Here is a 20,371-nt window from a genome sequence, read left to right on the forward strand (position 1 = left end):
ACAGCGGTTCGAGTCCAGCCCGAGCTGAGCAGCCGCTGAGCTGCCAACAGGTAGCAGGATGGCTCAGCTAAAAAAATAAAATAAAAAAATAAACCCCGTAAGGTAAACACCATTATTCTTCACTTTTGTGAGTAATGAACTAGTGTTTCCTGCTGCGACGAAAGCTGAAAAACCTTGAAATCCTCAATGAGATTTAATTGCTTAACTTTCTTTCTCTTCTAAAACTCTCCTTTTATCTTCATGAAAAAGAGCACTAAACGGGAAGTCCAGAGAAAAACTAAAAAGGAGTTCTTAAAGGAAACCTGAATGCCGGTTGGGCCAGTGTAACTGTAAACACCACGAACATGGTTCGGACCCCCAGAAGCCAGGTGAGCACCCACTGATTTGAATTTTGTGATTTTCCACCTCCCAGGCAGGGAGGACCATTACCACTCAATCTCATTAAAAGAATGAACAAACCTCCAATAATTCTCTAAGCATTCATATTTTAATGTACAGTTCAAACAGATTTGCCAAAGAACCAAATTGTCTGCCCAGAGTTAAGAATAATTTTTATACACTCAGCACAGCGCTTAGGGCTGTGACACAACAGGCTGAAGTTACACAGAGGGAAACATGGAAGGAGCCTCCTATTTGGTGATTTCAAGTGTGGAACACGGGTGCAAGCTAGGTCGCCTGCCCAAGCTAAGCTTCCTCGCGTAGGTGTCTGATCCTCAGAACGCCACGACTGGACGTTTACCCTTTGAAGGAAGCCCTGTCCTCATCTTGCCCGTCTTCTCCAGAAAGCATGCCATTTGACACTTTATGAACCAGGCTCTAAGAGTTCAAAGACAAAAAATCACTGACCCTGCCTTCAAGAAGTCTGCAGTTTGGATGAGTAAATATAAACGTGCAAAATAGGAATAAATACAAACAAATAGTCATGGAATGCCTCAACAGGTAGCAGGAGCTTGGAAAGGCATACTCCATCTACAGACATGAGGGGTGCTTTCATAAAGACCCTCCCGAGTACCGACAGCTGACAATGTTTGCAGAGTGGGGCTTGAGGGCCCTGTGACTGGCACTCCAGGAAGGGGGAGAGCAGGAGCAAAGGACAGAGTGACACATCAGGGGGCAAGGGGGACCCACAGCAGAATCAACCTGGCTGCAGAAGGCAGTTAGGCCAGGATGGCAGGCAAGTTAGGCTGTGGAAGGTCTTCAAGGCCATAGCAGGCTTTTCTCATACATGTAGCATGTCACTTGACCCATATAAAAAGCATGGAGAAAGTTTATGTGACAGACTATACTGACATAACTCATCAGAGAGCTTGTTTACAAGGGGAAAGGGCTGGTGCCACAGTCTTGCAGGTTAACTGGGTCGCCAGAGCGAAGCTTCTCTGACTTCTGCCTTATCCAGTACACTCCCAACTGGACACAATTCAATCCCTTAGCTGAATCACAGCCTCCCAGAATTTTGCAACGACTCTCCAGTTCTACCCTCTCCGACACCCAGGCTGGTCAAAGTGTATTCACTTCTGGGCCCTGGCCTCCACCCACCTGGAGTATCCCCCAGTTTGCACCTCCCTGTAGTCTACTGCCTGCCAAGCTCAGCTCCCACCCAAGGGGTGACAGAAAGCACTTCAACCGAGTGAGCTGGTGGTGTTCTCCCTCACTTCTCAACATTCTATGGAAAGTATCACCCGAATATTTTATCCTGCAATTACGCACATGCTGATTTATCACATCTATTATTGTCCCAAACTTCTTTCCCCAACCACAAGAGGACACGTTTCATTATTGCACATACCACTAGAATCAGAACAAAAAGGAAACTGGACACCGAATTTTCGTCCTTTTCAAGTACAAGGTTGGAGAGTAGGAGACAGGAGACAGTGCGTTCTGTTCTCTCTCTTAGGCTTAAGATCATGTAGCATAAATTTCATCAAGATGCATACACAGCCCTTGTATAGTAGCTGAAAGTAAGTTACCCTACCCCACCTGCAAAATCTGGAGCTCTGACATAGCATAAATTTACCTGCAGTGTCCCAGCTAATGGAACACAACGGGATTATTAATCCCACATCATTTGTTTCATCCGTGCTGCCATCTGTTTTAAATAAGACCATGTTTACACTAACAGTTTACAGATAATGCAGTTTCATACATAATATATTTATTTTCCTACTTTTTTTTCTTGTCCACACAGGCAATATTATTCCTACATTTACCTTCGAGTTAACTGTTGCCCAGGATATCGGTGCCTTGCCCAAGGTAACACAGCTATGTGGAATCAGAAATAAATCAAGTTTATCGGATTCTAGGCTGATGTTTTATCAGCAGAATTGGGAACAAATATTATTTCTAATATACATTCCCAAATTTACACCTAGCAACTAAACTAGGAATCTTACTCTATGTCATTAATACTCTTAAGATTTCAAGATAGATTCTTATTCCTGTTTCTCAAAGAGAAAATTTTCACATTTTCTACCATGTTTCTCTCCTGAGATCCAAGATAAAGAAGTCACACAAAGGTGAAACTACCATACTTCCCCATGTATAAAATGCTCCCATGTATAAGACACACCTTAATTTGGGGGCCTGAAATTTGAAAAAAAAATGTATTACATAAAGTTATTGAACCCACGTTTTAGTCATCATAAAATTCATATAACTCATCACTGTCAAAACCCCCATTAGCTTGTCCTCATCTGTGTCTGACGACGAATCACTGTCTTCATATATTGCCTCATCCCCAGTTCCATCTATGGCATTTGAAATCTACAACCACAGTATAAGATGCGCCCAGTTTTTAGACCCCAAATTTTTTGAAAAAGGGTGCATCTTATACATGGGGAAATACAGTATATCCAAGATAGCTGTGTTCCTTTAGCAAGCTTTAAATTCAATTTCTTCCCAATCTAATGTGAGCAGTGCTGACTCCCTCTGTGCCTTAATAAAACACATCTCTAAAACCAGAAAACACATTCAAGCGATCGCCATCACTGTCTACTTAACAAAAAGACTTTTTTTAAGTGTGTGTGGTTTGGGACTGTTTCCCTTTGCTTTACAATGAGAAATCAATATAGTAACAAGAAAAAAACTTCTATAAGTAGTTCCACTCATTACATCATTACATCCTCACCACCCACTGTAAAAGGTGCTTTCCAAAAGCATCACAATATGGAATTTCTTTGCACTTAACTGTTTTTTAATCCATTGAAACTTTTTTCTTATTTAGAGCGAGTATCAATCATCCTAATGCAATTAGGTAAAGGCATCTTGACAAAAGGTTCTCGTGTTCTTCACTATTTAATGTAGCCACGTTAAGTGAAAAATTTTAAAAGTTTTCTCTATGTGTTAAATTTTTCAAAGAAAGGATATGTTGACAGGTTACATACTGCCTAAAAGAACAGTAATATAAAACTGCATATGGAATAGCCTTCTTCAATATGAAAAAAGCATTTAATTAGAAATTGACACAATATTTGGGTAACAGTCAGTTTAAAGTAGAATTCCTAGCTGCTTTTCTAGCATCTTATATATATAAATCATTAGAATAACAAGCTAAAAAAAACTACATAGCTATGATGTGAAATATAGCTTTTGATATTAATATTTTTTTAAAGAATGACAGATTTTTGAAAGTTCAAGATAAAAACTCAGTAATATTTTTGTTTTGAGTCATGTTAAGATAAAAACTTTTCAAAATACAGTTGAATGAAAGTCTTTGTAGATAGCAGACCAGACCAGATCACTGATCTGAAAGGAAACTTATTGGAGCAATGCAGCTACCTGAAAGCAATTACTGAATTCAGTTTCTGAACATGGTTATTTCCTCTCGCCTTCATATTGGTAACTCACTAATATAAACATTTACTTTGATGGGTTGGATCAACTCTGATAACAGTTTCAAACAATGCAAAGCGTCAACTTTTGTTATCAAATTAATAAAGGTAATTTGTTTTAAGAAATTGAGTTGATAAAGTGTAAATGAATATGCAAGAATGTATGTGTAATTTTAGAAACACAAATACACACCCCTTTAAGCTAATCATTTAAATTAAATGCTATCCTATATTTTATGTCCACTGTTATCACTCTGGGTAAAACGCTGTCACCCTCTTACATATGTAAGAGAAAGAGATTAAGTTTATTATCCAGAAACCCCTAACATGCAATTTTTTATTTCCGACATCCTGATAGTGTCTGTCCTCTTTGCTCTCTCGCTTCTCTTTCTCGTGAACACTGAAGCTTAATGACGAATTATGAAAGTCATAATTTCCTCCTTTATGTGTATATTGAAGATAAAAGGCATTAACATAATTTCACATTAATTTAGCAAAGCTATTTTATGCCTACATTACAACATACAGTGGACGTTTCAGTACACCAAGAACAATTACATGGTTTCTCAACTATGCTACTTACTCCAATCAACAAAACATTTCTTTATACAAAATGTTCAAAAGGTTACATTCACTTCTTCATTTAATATCTTAAGGTTGTAGCAATGGTCATAGATTCAAAGACAGAAAAGTACTTACCTTAAATATCGCTATTCTCCAAAAGTATGTACTCTACCTTCAATTGCTCAAGGTTCAGGCTTCCTGGAACAACTCGGAGAATTTTGAAGCTACTGAATTTAGTATATCCAAGAAATAGCCGAACTCCCTGCCAACTGTCATGATTTTGCTAATTAAAGGGCCCTTAACAAGGTCAAAAGATGCCACAGGATTGGCCAGTGAACCAATGGGGAGATAAATTAAGATGGAGCTGCTCAAAAGATTCTCATTTAGGGAGCGTAGGTTACAGGCAGGTCGTCTCTAGCTCTCTAGAGAATTATCCAAATGACACAGCTCCAGGATTTTTGAACAGGTACAGTAAGACCTCGGTCTCAGTTTCATGATCTGGAATCAATCAGATTTGGAGAGGTGGCTGCAGCATAGGGCTGGATTTCTCCTCTTTGACAAAAAGCAAAAGGATTAGGAAGAGGTTGAAAGCCAGATGCCCGTGAGTTGTTGCAAAGATCTCAACAGAGGCAACATTCATGTCAGCTGCCCTCAACGCTACCAAACAGGTGTTTGGAGTGTCTGAGCTACAGCACAGTATAAGCAGAATCAGTTCCAAAGGTCCCTAGTTCTGAACTAACTTAGCTATGAGATCTTCAGCAAGACAGCACCTATGGTCTTTTACTCTCACTGACAGGTTTAAGATTTTAAACCGTAAGGAGACAGGCCAGGTATGTCCCTCATTAAATTTATTCCAGCTGATTTAAAACTGTCAATGCTTGGGCCCCACAACTAAATCAAATGTGGTTGGTTTGATTGTGGGGTCTCAGCATTATACAGACTTAACCCCTCAGGTAGTAGTCTAGGCACCTAGGGTTGAGAACTACTGACAAAAAGGTTCGAGTTGGGTAGAATACCTGGGCCTCTTCAATATATAAGATTAGGGCTGGAAGCCGGCATTTGGCACTCCATAGGGGATTCCAAATCTCTTCACTTGTCATTAAATGAAACGTTCAGGAATATGAGACAAGGATGCCACTATTATTACTATTGTCAAACCTCTCAAGTGGTGAAAAAGATACCCTTGTTCCCTGTATTGCCTGTGTGGCTAAACCACCTCAGTAGGGACAAAAGGGGCACTTTCCAAGGGTGGAGGCATCCAACTTGTATTCAGTTCCCTGTTACATTCTTAATTTGGACCAATGAAAGGAGCAACCATTGGTAATAGCTGTTTCCTAACCACATTCTAATGAGAACTTAGGAGAGAGGGGAAAAGTGGAGAAAAGTGTCGAGTACTGGAGGGAAGCACTGTGAAAGGTTGAAAGAAACAGGGGTGTAACATTGGGCGTAAGAGTGTCAGTGCAATTTCTGAAGATAGTACTATCTCCAGAAAGCTAAGCACTAACTTATTGTCAATAAGGAGACGAATAACACTTTGGAAGCACATTTATACCTGTGGTCCATTTCACACTGATAACTTCCTGTTCAGCTGTACCTTGAAGGGCCTTAGAGCATTACGTCTTCAACACAGAGAGCTGAAAGCCTGGATTCTAGCGCCAGCTCTGCCAACAATTAGCTGTATGTAACTGATTATGGAGACTTTTCATTAGTCTCAAAGCATGTCCTGTTCTTTTCCAAAAACACACAGTAGAGAGATTGCCACTGGGTACAGGCAGATGGATATTTTCCAAGTGTCACAGTCACAACAGGAGAAAGATTCTGAAGTATTCAAACCACAGCTTTCAAAAAAGGGTAATTATTTGATTTTACAATGTTATTTTGATGTTGGCCTTTAAGTCTTACCTTATTTTAAAAGAATTTTTAAAAAAACGATTCCATTTCTACATTTTGTCTCTTGCTGATTTTTCTTGTTATTTATAAAATAAGAATTTAGGGCTGGATTTGATGTTGTAAATTTAATCCAATTGCCTCATCATACAGATAAAAAAACAGAAATGCCTTGACCAAATCACACAGCTTTTTAATGGCAGGACAAAGCACGAATCATGGATGGTCCCACCTACCTAATCTGAATGCGTTTTCTCTAGAGGTTTGATTCAAGGTATTTGGTAAAACAGGCTATCAAGAGATAAGCCCAAACACTGTAAAAAAAAAAACAAACACAAATTTTTACAATTCTCAGGATGAAGAGGCAGCAAGATGGGAGAACACTGTAAACCTATCTCCAAGACACATCTAAAGGCCTTCTGTAAAAATTTATGCCAGGCTAACTATGTTATTCTAACACAGCTGACTATCATAGATGGGACCATTAAGGTGGGGCTGGATATTTGGTTGTTAAAAATTCTTTTGTGCTTGCCAATCTTAGAAATACATGGTGCTTTCACTGCTCTGCTGTCCTCCTTCTAATAAGTACAAGGGGAAAAAATATGTCTAACTAGCTAGAGAGGTGTCCCAGGTAGGTGGGGAATGATGGGAATGCAGTCACAATCTACCAAGGATCGTATTTAATTCCGAAACTCATTAGGTAACCATTATATGCTGAGCTTGTGTCCTTAACTATTAAATGGGATTGTAACCTTAACGCTTCTCAGTTGCTCAAATGAAATACTGTAAAGTTATAGAGCAACAATGTATGGCACAAAGCAAAAAGTGCTCTGCAAATGAAGAGAGGGTATTAAACATTAGGGAATTTCTGAATTCCAGAAATTTTAATTTTTTACTATATCATGTCAAGGTGTGTTTTGGAGAAACCATTTTTCCAGTATTAAGTGAGTCTATGTAAGAAGGATTTAGCGAACAAACATCAGAAAAACATTAGGTTAAAAAAATTAACCTATTGTTTTAACTTCAAATTTTCTCAGAACTTTGAATATAATGTAAACCAAGATGGAAGGACAAGCGGGCAGCACTTACCAAGCTTATATGACCTAACGCTTTTCACATGGGCCATCTCACTGAAGCAATGTACCACAGAACATACTTTAGGAAAAAAACTCTACTACTACATAGTCTTTCATGATTCCTATTGTTTGCTTGAATACAAAATCATGACACTTTTGCTATATAAAAGGAATTTTTCCCACAAAGATAAATGTTTGTAAACTTTTTGTAGGTTGTCTATTCCAGGTGTAAAATAACATGATTGCAGATCACTACCATATCCTCTTTCCAAAAGGCCATTATGAATACCTCATCATCAGGACAGAGAGCAAGCCCTTCAAGTTTTGTAGAAGTCATTTGACTCCTGTCTCAGGTAAGGGTATCACTTACAACCGACTGAACCTCTTCCCTGATGGTCCAGCAACACAGTTTTCATGTCCTCTGGGCCAGCCAGAATGAAAGGAAAACATCTGCCATGCATAATTTTATTGTTTATCTAACAATGAATCCCAAACAAAATTTTGTACCTGATTAACACAAGATTTTGAAATACGAGGCAACAACCTGAGATGGAAATATTAGAAAAACATGGACACCTGAAACTAATATAATGTTCTATGTCAATTATACCTCAATTTAAAATATGAAAAAAGGAAAACACAGTAACGTTCTTAAACAGTAACATCAGCTAAAATATTGAGTGGGAAATGGTTGTAGGATTTAAGTCTAATACTGTCCATTTTTATAGTGCTTATGTGAAGATTATAAAGGCTCTGGTAGAAACTGGTGGCAATGGCACCAAGTCCCCCACCGGTTCTTGAATCTTGTCTTACAGCTGGTAGAAGGACTGCAAGGTTTGACAATAGCCTGCATGGACCAAGACTGGTCAGTTTTCTGAGCAGTGGGTAATAAACCTGTCTACAGATTACAGCTAAGGGTTCATTTTACGACTCTTTACTAGATGATATAAGCTGCGGGCATGCATTTGTAAGCCATGGGCATGCATGATGGTTTTCATGCTCTCAGAGCTTCCCCTCTGACCAAATGGGATTAAAATGCTCAGACTTTATGCTACACCAGAGACAGTCTCTTCTAGGAGGGAAGAGAAAGGTCCTATGCAAGGCTGTGGGGGCTGCAATGTAACGGGTGGAGGACAAAGCTCCTTACTAATGAAAAGGCCAACAGTGAGCAACCTGACATCTATGTGCAACATGATTTGAAAACATTTAAAACTGAGACCACCCATGGTTTCTCCCGGGGCTATCATAAAACCCCAACGTACTTCAACAAACTCCTGGTGCTTTCCATCTTAAGAAAGTTTACATGTTATGGTGCCAGGTATTGCCAAAGTGGCTGGAACACCTATACCTTTACCTGATACGTTCATCCCTTCCCCCCAACCTTTGGGAGAATAAGGTTACTTACTTACAGGGAAACTCAGATTCCCCCAAAGGTATTCATACCAAGTCACACTGGTAAATAATGGGTGTTTTAACAGCTCTTAGAAGCTGGCAAGGGAAGAGGCCCATTCCTAGCCCCAAACTCACCCACCTCTGTACATCTTCATTGACAGAGACATGGATAGCAACAGTGATTTATATACATAACGAACAAGTGTGGCAAAGGCGAAAGCAGTGTCAATCTGTCTGAGAGGAGGCAATGACGCTTTCATTATACCCGTACAGACTCTTCAGTCCCTTTTAGTTATCCCCAACTCAGCCCTTAGGCCACAGATTTTTGCTGTAGAGAACTCAGATGTGATGTAGCTGCTCCGTCAATACTGGGAATGGTTTCTAATCAATTTAAACTGCACACAGTACTTTAATAGAACAAGAAGTTTATTACTCCCACTCAGTAGTTCCTGGGGGCTTTGATGTTAGGTCATACATAATTCGAGAAATACCAGGAATCTTCTTAATCTCAGTGACCATCTTCAACACCACCTGTTATAAAACAAAGATTATAAATAAGAGATCCAGGATCCACAGCAGTCCAACAAACCTAGAGGGCTTGCATTTGCAATTTGAAATTTAAATGTGATCTCTCTTTATTATTGTCCTCTATGTATATGGAATGGTCTCTGATTAATTTTATGTAGTGAATCTATTTCCCTCAATATTTAAGTAACAAACTCAGTACTATTCAAAGTGCTGTCCACAAACAGGTGCCAGCCTGGAAGTTATGGAAGTTATGTTTGTTACTGGTCCATAACAAGTGCTTAGAAATATTTATAGGACTCTGGCATTGCTACGGCATCCAAACATATGGTTTTATGTGTTTAAGTCAATGCTTCACAAATTATCTGTGGCTTAAACATAACAACTCTGAGGCTACTAACGCACATAACGCACTGTAACAAACAACCATTGCTGAGTGTATAGGAGAAGAATGCCTGATCACTTCATTGAACAGAGATTTGGCAAATTTAAGCTGAAGGGAAAGCAAACTCTAAGCCCCGGGCCGGCCGAGTGGCGCGATGGTTAAGAACTGGCTTGGGACGCCAGAGGGCCCTGGTTCGGATCCCACATATGAGGGCCAGTGACACTGCCCTCTACAACTAAGATGCTGAACAACAGCTCGACCTGGAGCTGGGCTGGGCGGCCGTGAGTCGCCGGCGAAGGCATAGGCTGCAGCCCCTGTGGCAGTGAGTTGCAGTGGGTTGCCATGGGCTACCGTATGTAGCCAGCAGCCAGCGTGAGCAGCCAGCAGCCGCAGTGAGCGGCTGTCCAGAAGCCGGCAACTGATCTGCCTCACCCGGGAAGAGCACAATGATGGTGCCAACTTGGGCCAGTGAAGCAACGTCCTCCACAACAAGACTGAAGAACAAAACAACAGCAACTTGTCTGTTCCCCTTCCCCCAATTCCCCAGCACTGTTCCCATTCCCCCAATACCCCAATAAAAATCTTTAAACAAAAAACAAACAAACAAACAAAAAAAACTCTAAACCCCATTTCCCAGCCCAGTTATCCAGCTGCAACCAGAGCCTTGCATTGAGCAGTGGTCTAGCTAATCAAGACTCACTATGATTTTCATTTGCTATTAAGCAAATATCTCCTTTGGAACACTGGTGGAGATAATGGGAGAGGGAGATGGTGACCAAAAATGGAATTGCTAGCAGGCAGAGCATTAAGCAATTCATGGGTTTCTGGCCATAATTCCATCAATTCTCATCCTTATTTCTAATAAATTCTTCTTCACTCCTAGGTTTTCTTCTTTACTTTGAGAATACTATTTATAAAGTAGAGGTTGGTTAGTGAAATTAAGATAAAATTATAGATTATAGTTGGTTACTCTCCACATAGTAATCACACATCTGAGGGATATAATAAATTTAAGGCTTTTTTCTACTACAATGTACTAAATAATCAATTATGTGGAGATTAAAACCAAGAGCCGATCTTATGAACAGAAAACAAACCCCAGAAATATCAACATTGTTATAGCCTATTCCATTCATCATATTATAAAATGTATGAGGTACTGAAAATGTACATCAGAAAAAAATACATAAGTTACCTCTACTGGGATCTCATTGCCAGGTGTTGCAGATATGCCAGTCATGAAGTCACTAGTAATAAAGGTTCGAATAACCACAGATCTCTGGCATGAAGGCTGCTTCTGAAGTGGGTCCCGATCAAAATGCAATGGTGTCAGAATCACTGGCATCTGGCTGATTTTCCCAGCATACCCTAGAGGAAGGAAGTTAACATGCAGAGCCAGTCAGGAGAGGAGAGTGCTGGCAAAGCACTCTCACCCAGCACAATTAAATCCTCCCAGGTAATAACTAAAATCACATACAGACACACACACCACAATTAGGAGACTCACAAAAGAGGACTTCCAGAACTGCTTCAGTAAGTGGCAAGAACGATGGGATAACTGTGTTTGAAGTGATGAGGAGTATTTTGAGGGGGATTAATGGCAATGTGTCTTTTACTGTAATAATTTTTTTTTATTTAAACATTCACCATATTGTTTGATCACGCCTCATAATTCCAAGCTTTCAAATAGCTACACAGTGATAAACAAATGAACTTACCGGACTCCCTGAGAATGTTCTGGGCTTCAAAATCAGCTTGGCGTAAAGTACTGAGCACCCCTGTTGTCAAGAAAGTGGGAGTAACATCTGTAGGAGGCTCTTTAACTGGTGGGCCAAATATATAGACAACTCTAGAAGACGGGAGGTGAAAATTATAGAAAAATTACACTTTAGATGAGAAGCAAGGCACACAGAATAATATTCTTTCCATTTACTCTTAGCCCCCCGTCCTACACACTTCAAATCCCCAAATGGGTACGTTAAGATATAAAATTATAGACGGGTCTACGTTCTATGTACTTTCCTCAAAGTGTATTCTCTGGAATAACAGTATCTCATAAGGTGCAAAAACACATGTGATTAACACAATCCTCTTCATATAATGTACTGGGCTGAAGAGTGTCCCCAACACTTCATATCCATCTGGAATCTCTGGGTGAAAATAGGATTTTTGCAGATGTAATCAAGTTAAGACACAGTCATAATGGATCAGGATGGGCATTAATCCAATGACTGGGTGTCTTTCTAAGAAGAGAGAAATTTGGGAACAAAAACACACACAGAGCAAAGAGGACCATGTGAAAATGAAGGCAGAGCATGGAGCTATATTGCCACAAGCCAAGGACTGCTAGCAAACACCAGAAACTAGGAAAGAGGCAAGAAAGGATCTTGCCCTCGAGCCTTTATAGAGAGCCTGGCCCTGCTGACACCCTGACTTCAGACTTCTAGCCTCCAAAACTGTACAACTCTGGTATTTTAAGCCTCGTTCTTTGTGGTAACTTGTTATAGTAACCCTAGGAAATTAATACACATAAGCTTGAGGAAACACTGCGTTGAACAAATAAGTATGTTGTTTTATGACAAAACTTAAGAAATTGTAATATGCACCGGAAACCTCCAAGATGAGACTACACTGAACTTCCCAAACTTATTTGACCACTCATCTATTTTTCACTTTGGGGAACACTGATCCCAAAGAAAGATTCTCATTCCCACTTTATTAAAAATGTCACCAAAATTTGGTATCCTACTATTTCCTTTCAAAAGAAACAACTCACTACTGCTTTAAGTAAATATGTTTGAAAGATATGAAGATACAGCACTGCAGGTGTTAATAAAAGCAGAGTTTGGAACTTAGCTTGAGGAAACTCAGATCAAACAACTCAAAGGGAATATTACCACTGGTTTGGAGGATCTGTTCCACAACCTTAGCCCAGAAAACAAGAGGCATCAGAGTAGAGATATGAGTGCCATCCAGCTCTCCCCATTCCAACTCCAGCCAGCAGGCAACTGTCCATTTTTCTTAGCCCTATCTGTCTTTAACAAAGGAAATCAATCTCCCTGGCAACTACCATGGTGCAGTATAATAATGTTTTTCCTTTTTCCTTACTTAATGTGTACTCGGAATAAAACAGAAGAAAACAGCATCAGATCAAAACCACCACTAGTACCAACTACTTCATTGCCTCCTTCCAATCATACTGCAGCGGGAAGGTTTTCGTCCCACAGAAAGTCAGTCACACTTCTACTACACAGCATTGTTCCAGAGCTCATAAACAATCCTTAGGGGGGAAAGCAGCCAGGCAAGAGAATGTCATGAACTTGTTTTTGTCTTATTTCTTACAAACAAGAGTGGTCATAAAATGTACAGGGATAGGTAGTCTTCCACAAGAACAGAAAAACTGGAGCAGCTTCTCTGTACAAAGATTTCATCATGCAAATTAGGGAGAAAAAAACTGGCAAAAATGGAAAACAATTTTAAAATTTATTTCCAATTCCCAAAAAGGAGCTTGGCAAAGAAATTTAAAATTCACCAAGACTCTTTTAAGGGTTTGCTAGGTTCATATTTTAAAATGTAATTTTTTGTTGCTCAGTTAGACTTTTTTTCTTTTGGGGGGAGGGAGGAAGGACTGGGAAATGAGGGAGAGAAAAACAGGTAGAAGAGACAGGCAGAGGTAGCAGCACATAAAAGGACAGAGATAAACTTTAAAAAAGGGTGAGTGCCCTCTGGCAAAAGAAAAATAGAGTGAGAGAGAGAGAGACACACACAGATAAAACTGTAAGAAAGTTGTAAAATGAAAAACATACTAATTATATAGTAAAAACAGTGGAGTCAAACTTAGGGTAAGGGAATATTCTGTAAGACCTATAAGTTTATTTAAGTATTAGCGTTATTCAAAAGATAGATTATGAACCATAATTTATTTTAACCAAAACAATCATCTCCACTACAAATTTACCACTATTTATTAATCATTCACTTTTTTCAGTATATTAAAGATACTTCTGTTTTGGGGGGCGGGGGCCTTCAGTTCATCTGAGTAAGCCTTTTAATGGGTATATTCCCATTACTAAAAATATGGCTTCCCTGACACTCTTTATCTTGAAGGTCATACCAGCTGGCAATTAGAGAAATACACATACCCTGCTAGGTGACCACCAGTGGGTAGGTTTCTAATTTCTGCAGCAAATTTAAGTAAACTGAAATGTCAAATAATTATTTTGGTTGTTCATATAATTATTTGTGCTTGTACCCACAAAAAAATAAATAAATAAATAAACTGCAAGAGTGAACAACTGTGAAATATGAATATTAATGAACAATTAAGTTGAGATTTTTTAACTGTATATAGCATAATGCAAATGAGTATTACACATAGATTATAAATCAGCTGTTGATATATCCAACCTAAGAAATTAATGTGCAATTTAAAGGAAAGGTGAATTTGAAAAACTAAACTCAAAATAAATTATATATGTAGTAATTTTAATATCTAGCATATACCTATTTCTTTTCTTTGATTTCCCCTGGAATTATTATTAAATTAATCAAGTCCCTATTGGTAATTCTCTAACCTTTAGATATTTTTTCAATTGTTTTGGAATAAAACATGTTACCATAAAGTAAGTTAAACTGCTAATTTGGAAGACATGTTTTAAAACTACACTTAATATTTTATACTAAAATAAAAATCCTTTTTTCCTTTAAACAAAAAAAATTTAAAATAAGCAGATGATTGCATCGTGCTGAAGGAACAAAACACAAGATATTATTAATATCTATTCAAAACAGTGACCTAAGTGCGTACCTGTATCTACACTTGTGCCTTTTGGTCTTTCAATAGTGGAAAGACTTTTAAAAACACATCCTTCCCTTACACCTCACCCCCTGCATCCAACTGCAGAACACACCTGTTAATGTTGTGACACATGCGAGGTATAAGCCTAGCCAGGAAAATAAGAGATTCCCAGTCAGGCTCATCTTTACTGGAGATTCCACACACGTAACTGTAGGAACGACAGTCACCCTGGAAATAAAAATGGATAAAAATATAATCAATAACTTTTAATGGTTTTATAGAAGTCAAAGATGGATTGGAAAACACTTTGTGCATGGTGACACCATTAATAGTATTTTCTTTTAAAACAAAAACTTGTTCAAATAAAAATATATATCAATATTTCTCTGATATAAATAAATCCTAAATTGAAACCTCACATTAAATTCTACCTATATCAGTTCAGACATAAAGAAAGTGTCATGGTAATTTCAAGAATTTATTGAACACAGGCCAGAAACTCACTGGGATTTCATTCCAAGCATCTGCCCTACTGAGGACAGCCAGCACACTTAATTTGGCAGACAGGAGCTGCCCATGTCAATTAGGTCAATGAAGGAAGCTTACGTAAAAGATAAAAAAAATAATTTCGTAAATATTCACTTACCCATTTCGTTAAAAATGAGCTTAAAAAGTGAATAAAACTGGTAATACTATTGATTCCCTTTTCCCTTGTCCTGTTTAATCCAATTAATTTGCTTTTCAAAAAAATCAAACTAAAAAGCAATTTTAAAAGATTCATTAGATAAATACCTAATAACCAGTAACTGAGAAAACAAGAATGTTAATTTGATAATATTTATCAAAGTTCATAGTGTACACGCTTTTAATCCAGGAAATGATCTTACAGAAGCACATGAATAACTGCTTGAAGAAATAAAACATTACCTGCTGAAATGCCTATAATAGTAAAATACTGAAAACAGTTTAAATGTCCATATGTATGGGAAAGATTAATTAAAGTACGGTATAACAATACATGGAATATAAAGAAGCAGTTAGAATAATCTACTTGTAATAGTTGAAAAGATAAGTTCATGATGTACAGGTAAAAACAGGTGACAATGCGTCTAATTCCCTTTTCTTTTTAAAATAAATGCATCTGGAAGAACATATACAGTGCAACTGGAGAGCAAGAACAGTGAAAATTCTTTTTAAATGTACTGCATTTTTCTTTTTCTTTCTACAAGTATGCAAGTATGGTTTATGTTGCTATTTAGAAAATAAACTTTACTGCTATAGAAACCATGAATTACGATTTTACCGGGGCTTCAAAAGCTCTCCAAAGGTCTCAAAGACTAGAAGAAAGTTAAACATCTAACAATAAAAGAATCTAATTTTGATGGGAAGAGTAGTGGAACCTGAATAAGTTCATTTTTAAAAAAAAAAGAATTCACTCATCCAACAAATTTAGGAAAAAGAGTGTATTTATTAAGTTTTAGATAAATAACACCTAAAACAGTTCATTTCTTTCCACACATAATTCTAAGAGGCCATTATAAACACATTACCCAAATAACTGGCACTCACACCATTTTTCTAGTTTTCATTTAACTACCAGCTCTAAATAACAGAAAGGAAACCTCCTTCTTACCTACTCTCCTCTCCCCCAAGCTTTTTCCCCCAGAAACTCACTTGAGCATCATATAAAGGAGAACTTAATATAATCTAATTATGAATAGCATTTTAAAAGTGAGAACTGTATTATCCTCACGTGCTTTCACAATTGGAAAGACACAATAAAAAATACAACATGTTAGTTGTACATGATCACAGCTAAAAGAAAGAGGACACGTTGAAGAAACAGAGAGCACTGGTTTAAGAAATACACAAGCTGAGAACAAGACCTACATGGTGTGACATGTTCATCTGGGGGCCCTTGCAGTTACAGACTTCTAACGCCAAAGTATATTTCACACCGAGACCGATAAATGAGGACATGACCGCTTGGTACCTCCCCTTCAAGGCAGAAGCAAGCAAGCCAACCCCACAGTAAATCATTCTTTAAATTTTTACTTTTGGTTAGAGATGACAGGTGTTCCAAAACCACAAAATCTCAGCCTGAATATTTAGTTCCTATAACCTTATCCACTCCATAAACATTCTATAAAACACTTCCTTTTTACATTTCTAAACTTGATGTATATACTTTCATATTTCATTTTTCCTAAGTCATTCCTATTTCAATATTAGTGGAAAGAAAAAAATGCAAAAATTTTTGTCACAGGTCAATTTCACACAACTCACCTGCACACCTACAGTCTTAATTGGCAGCAAGAAGGCATTCAGTGAGTGCAGACTTGTAATTTGCATCAGCTTCTCTTGATCCTCTTCTGTCGTGCAGGCTTTGACTCTTTGTAACAGCGTGTGAGGCTGAGAAAACCAGAGAGATTTCTTAGGCTTTCAAGAAGTAAGGCACTCACTTGTTTGGTATCTATTACTATCTTATGTATCGACTCTTGCGGTTTTATAGCAATAGAACCTATTTGCTATTTCTCTTTAACTTGTGTGTGCAATGCTATCTATCAGAATTTCATTCCTGAGAACTAGGGCTATGAGAAGTTAAACATTAGGAGAAGAAATACAGATTAGATGTAATCCCTTGTCACAAGCAAGGGACATACCTTACATGAATCAAACCTTCTCCTCATCTCTAATAAAACTTTTTGACATAAAGTCAATTTTGTCTGAAAATAATCCACCTACTTCCTTTTTTTGGTGTATCTGACTGGTATATGTTTTTCCATTCTTTTACCTCTTCTATCCCTAGGTAAAGAGACTAAGTTTTACTTTTCAATATAGTTTGACAATTTATGTTTTAACTAAAGATGTTGGTCCTTTTAATTAATTGTGGGTTAATGTTATGGTTGGATTTCATTCTACCATTTCATTCAGTAGTTTCTGTTTGTCCCACTTTTTATGTTTCTTTCTCCTTTCTTACACTCTTCTGAACTGATTTCTCTCAGCTCACTTATTTTCCCCTTACTGATTCTGAGGTTAAATCCTCTATTTTTATTCTTTTAAGAGTTCCCCTGTGGTTTTTTTTGTTTTTGTTTGTTTGTTTGTTTAGCTGAGCCATCTTGCCACCTGTTGGCAGCTCAGCTCAAGCCAGGAATCGAACTGGCGACCCTGTTGCTCAGAGCTCGCACTCTTGAGCCCACTCTTAACCAACTGAGCCACTCGGCCGGCCCTAAGAGTCCCCTGTGTTAACTTGGATATTTAACAAAAGAGAATCAATCTCTCTGACCTTCTGGCAAACAATGCTAGCATCTTTAAATGCTTTAACACCAATCAATCCCCTTGTGGTTTACATGCTATTTTAGCTATATATCATAATATTTCTTAAATAAACACCAACAATTATAGATTTTTATTATATAATCCATGTTTGCTTCAATTTTACCCATTTAATGGTTTTTTTAGTTTACCATCCTTTCTTCCATCTCAGACCTTTCTCCAGGGATCCTTTCGCTTCTCCTAAAGTCAGTGGTTCTCAAGCCTAGTTACACATTCAAATTACTGGGTATGTTCAGGTTCCATCTCAGATTAAATGAAAAATTCTAGGGAGAAGGTGCCCAAGTACAGTATACTTCAAAAACTCCCCCAGATGATTTTAATACACAACCAGGTTTGAGAAACACTGAATTATTTAGTTCTTTAAGTAACAGAGTGTTAACAGTAAATTGTTTTATCTGAAAATTCTATTTTGCCCTGGTTCTTAGAAGACAGTTATCTGTTCACTATTGTTCACAATTATTATCTCCTGGCACTATGAAGTCTTTCCTTGGTAGGGTAATCAATCTTCTCTCTGCAGCTGCTTTGTCTTTGGCAGTCTGCAGTTTTGCTAGGTATGCCAACTAGGTGTCAAATTCTTACCTTTATCCTGACAGAGGTGTGTTATGTTTCCTGAATCTAAGGCATGGTGTCTTTAACCAGTGTGGAGGAATTCAAATACTTTTGTCTATTATCTCCTTCTGCATATATGTTAAAGTTGCCTTTCTCATTCTACCTTAACCTCTTCTATCCATATTTTCTTTCTGATGCTTTGTTCAGATTTCTGGATAATTTAACATCTGTCTTCGAGTTCACTAATTCTTTCTTTAGCTGACTTTAATTCCAGTTATTTTCATCTCTAGAACTTTTTTTCCAAAGCTGCCCGGTCATTTTGATAGTCTCTTATCATATGCCTTATTCTTATGTCAATTGTTTTTTAATTCTATGTACTTTATATTCTGCTACTATCTGCTTACTATCTACTATAGCTTACTATCTGCTAATTTCAGTATTTGAAGTGTTTCAGGGTTTTGTTCCTCTAGTTTCCACTAGCTCTCATTCATGTTGTCTTACTTCTATACATACTTTGTAATTTTTTATTGTGAGCTCATATTCGTTGGAACTGTATCTATGGGATACAGCTGAGGCCTGGCTGAAAATACCCAGAGTATTTACATTGCTTCTTTCCTGACACCTGGAAGCACTACCAACCAAGGTCCACTTTAAATCTCAAAATTCTTAGCTTGTGGTTTTTCAGACCACACAGATTATGAATTTAGGCACCAAATCTACAGAAGGACTGGAAGACTTTTCCATTCATCATCAATTTGGAGCTAGAACACCCTTTCGTATTTAGCATTTTTAATATTCAGGTATCCAATCTACTGTATGGCTAGAAAGAGAAGTCCACATTTAAGTGTCTCTGTAGAATATTTTCTTCATAGCCATTGCAAATCTGAATTTTCAAATAAATTCATTGTAAATACTGCAGTACAACAAGAATCCATTTAATTTCTTGTACTGATTAGCTGTGTCTGTTTAAAGCTCCCACAGTATGCAAATTCAGTGTAAATTATTACCTTTTTAACACTTGCAGAAAAATCAGCTACTATTTTCAAAATATTGTTGGTTTCAGGAAAGTCCTTACAAATATAAGGTTCTTCAGCACATATTACTCTGATTGCCAGGCCAGGACCTAAAAAGAAGAGTAACAATGATATTTAGTATAAATTTTATATTTAATATAAAAATTTAATATAAAAATTGCACCATTTTCAAATATAAAGTCCTTCCAAAAATTAAAATCCATTTGCCATTTTAAGTTTTTTTTCCAGTTTTATTGAGATATAATTGACTTATCATGGCAAGTTTTTTAAACTGTTTTATTTCAAATGTAACTATTAGAGTTTCCCATCCATCTCATTTTTAGAGTGCTTCAATTCTCTTTACACATCAATGATTTCTATCTATTTTTGATTGTCATAAAATTCTCCAATACATTTTAATTCACAATATATGTGTCAATCTATTTAAAATTTTTTAATAAGGGGATTTTCAAACATACAAACAAAAAAGAGGACGGTATAATAAATCACCTTATCACTGATAGCCCAGGTTCAACTACCAACCTAATTTTAGAAAGAAGAGTATGTTGTTTAAAAAAAAAGCAAAAAACAAATCAACCATACAATTAAAGAGTATTTAATTCCAAAAGATGTGAACTGGTATTTCTATTTCACCAAATACTTAAAAGGATAAAAACACAAGATATACATGGATCTAAGAAAAATGGATTCTGCTGCTTTACTATAAACAGAAAAGGCATCCATCCCTTTAGATGCCTACTTATAGACAAAACCTTAGCCATCCATGTCCATTAATTTCTGTTTCATTCCTCACCTTTAGAATAAACAGCTTATTTAAGATAAGTAGTATGCCTAGTTTTTATTTTTAAGCAGAGCAGCAAAATCCTTTTTGCCAATGAAATCTTACATAATAAAAAATCCAGCATATAGGGCCGGCCGAGTGGCGCGATGGTTAAGAACTCGCTTGGGATGCCAGAGGGCCCCGGTTCGGATCCCACATATGAGGGCCAGTGACACTG

The 20,371-nt window shown here is 37.5% G+C and overlaps 1 protein-coding gene across 2 annotated transcripts in view; it reads right to left on the minus strand.

Annotated features, from left to right (window-relative positions):
- Positions 1 to 7,805: 7,805 nt before the first annotated feature.
- Positions 7,806 to 20,371, minus strand: part of GMPS (guanosine monophosphate synthase) — a 57,729-nt gene continuing 45,163 nt past the window's right edge. For both annotated transcript variants that reach the window (XM_019627344.1, XM_019627354.1), the window contains exons 11-16: positions 19,347 to 19,462; positions 16,741 to 16,866; positions 14,567 to 14,682; positions 11,375 to 11,505; positions 10,852 to 11,024; positions 7,806 to 9,277 (exon numbers count right to left, since the gene is read on the minus strand). In XM_019627344.1, the coding sequence (XP_019482889.1) occupies positions 9,176 to 9,277; positions 10,852 to 11,024; positions 11,375 to 11,505; positions 14,567 to 14,682; positions 16,741 to 16,866; positions 19,347 to 19,462 (764 nt within the window). In that variant the 3' untranslated portion in view covers positions 7,806 to 9,175. The remainder of the gene's footprint in view (positions 9,278 to 10,851; positions 11,025 to 11,374; positions 11,506 to 14,566; positions 14,683 to 16,740; positions 16,867 to 19,346; positions 19,463 to 20,371) is intronic.

Source organism: Hipposideros armiger, unplaced genomic scaffold, assembly GCF_001890085.2.
Source record: "Hipposideros armiger isolate ML-2016 unplaced genomic scaffold, ASM189008v1 scaffold_16, whole genome shotgun sequence".
Classification (NCBI taxonomy): domain Eukaryota; kingdom Metazoa; phylum Chordata; class Mammalia; order Chiroptera; family Hipposideridae; genus Hipposideros; species Hipposideros armiger.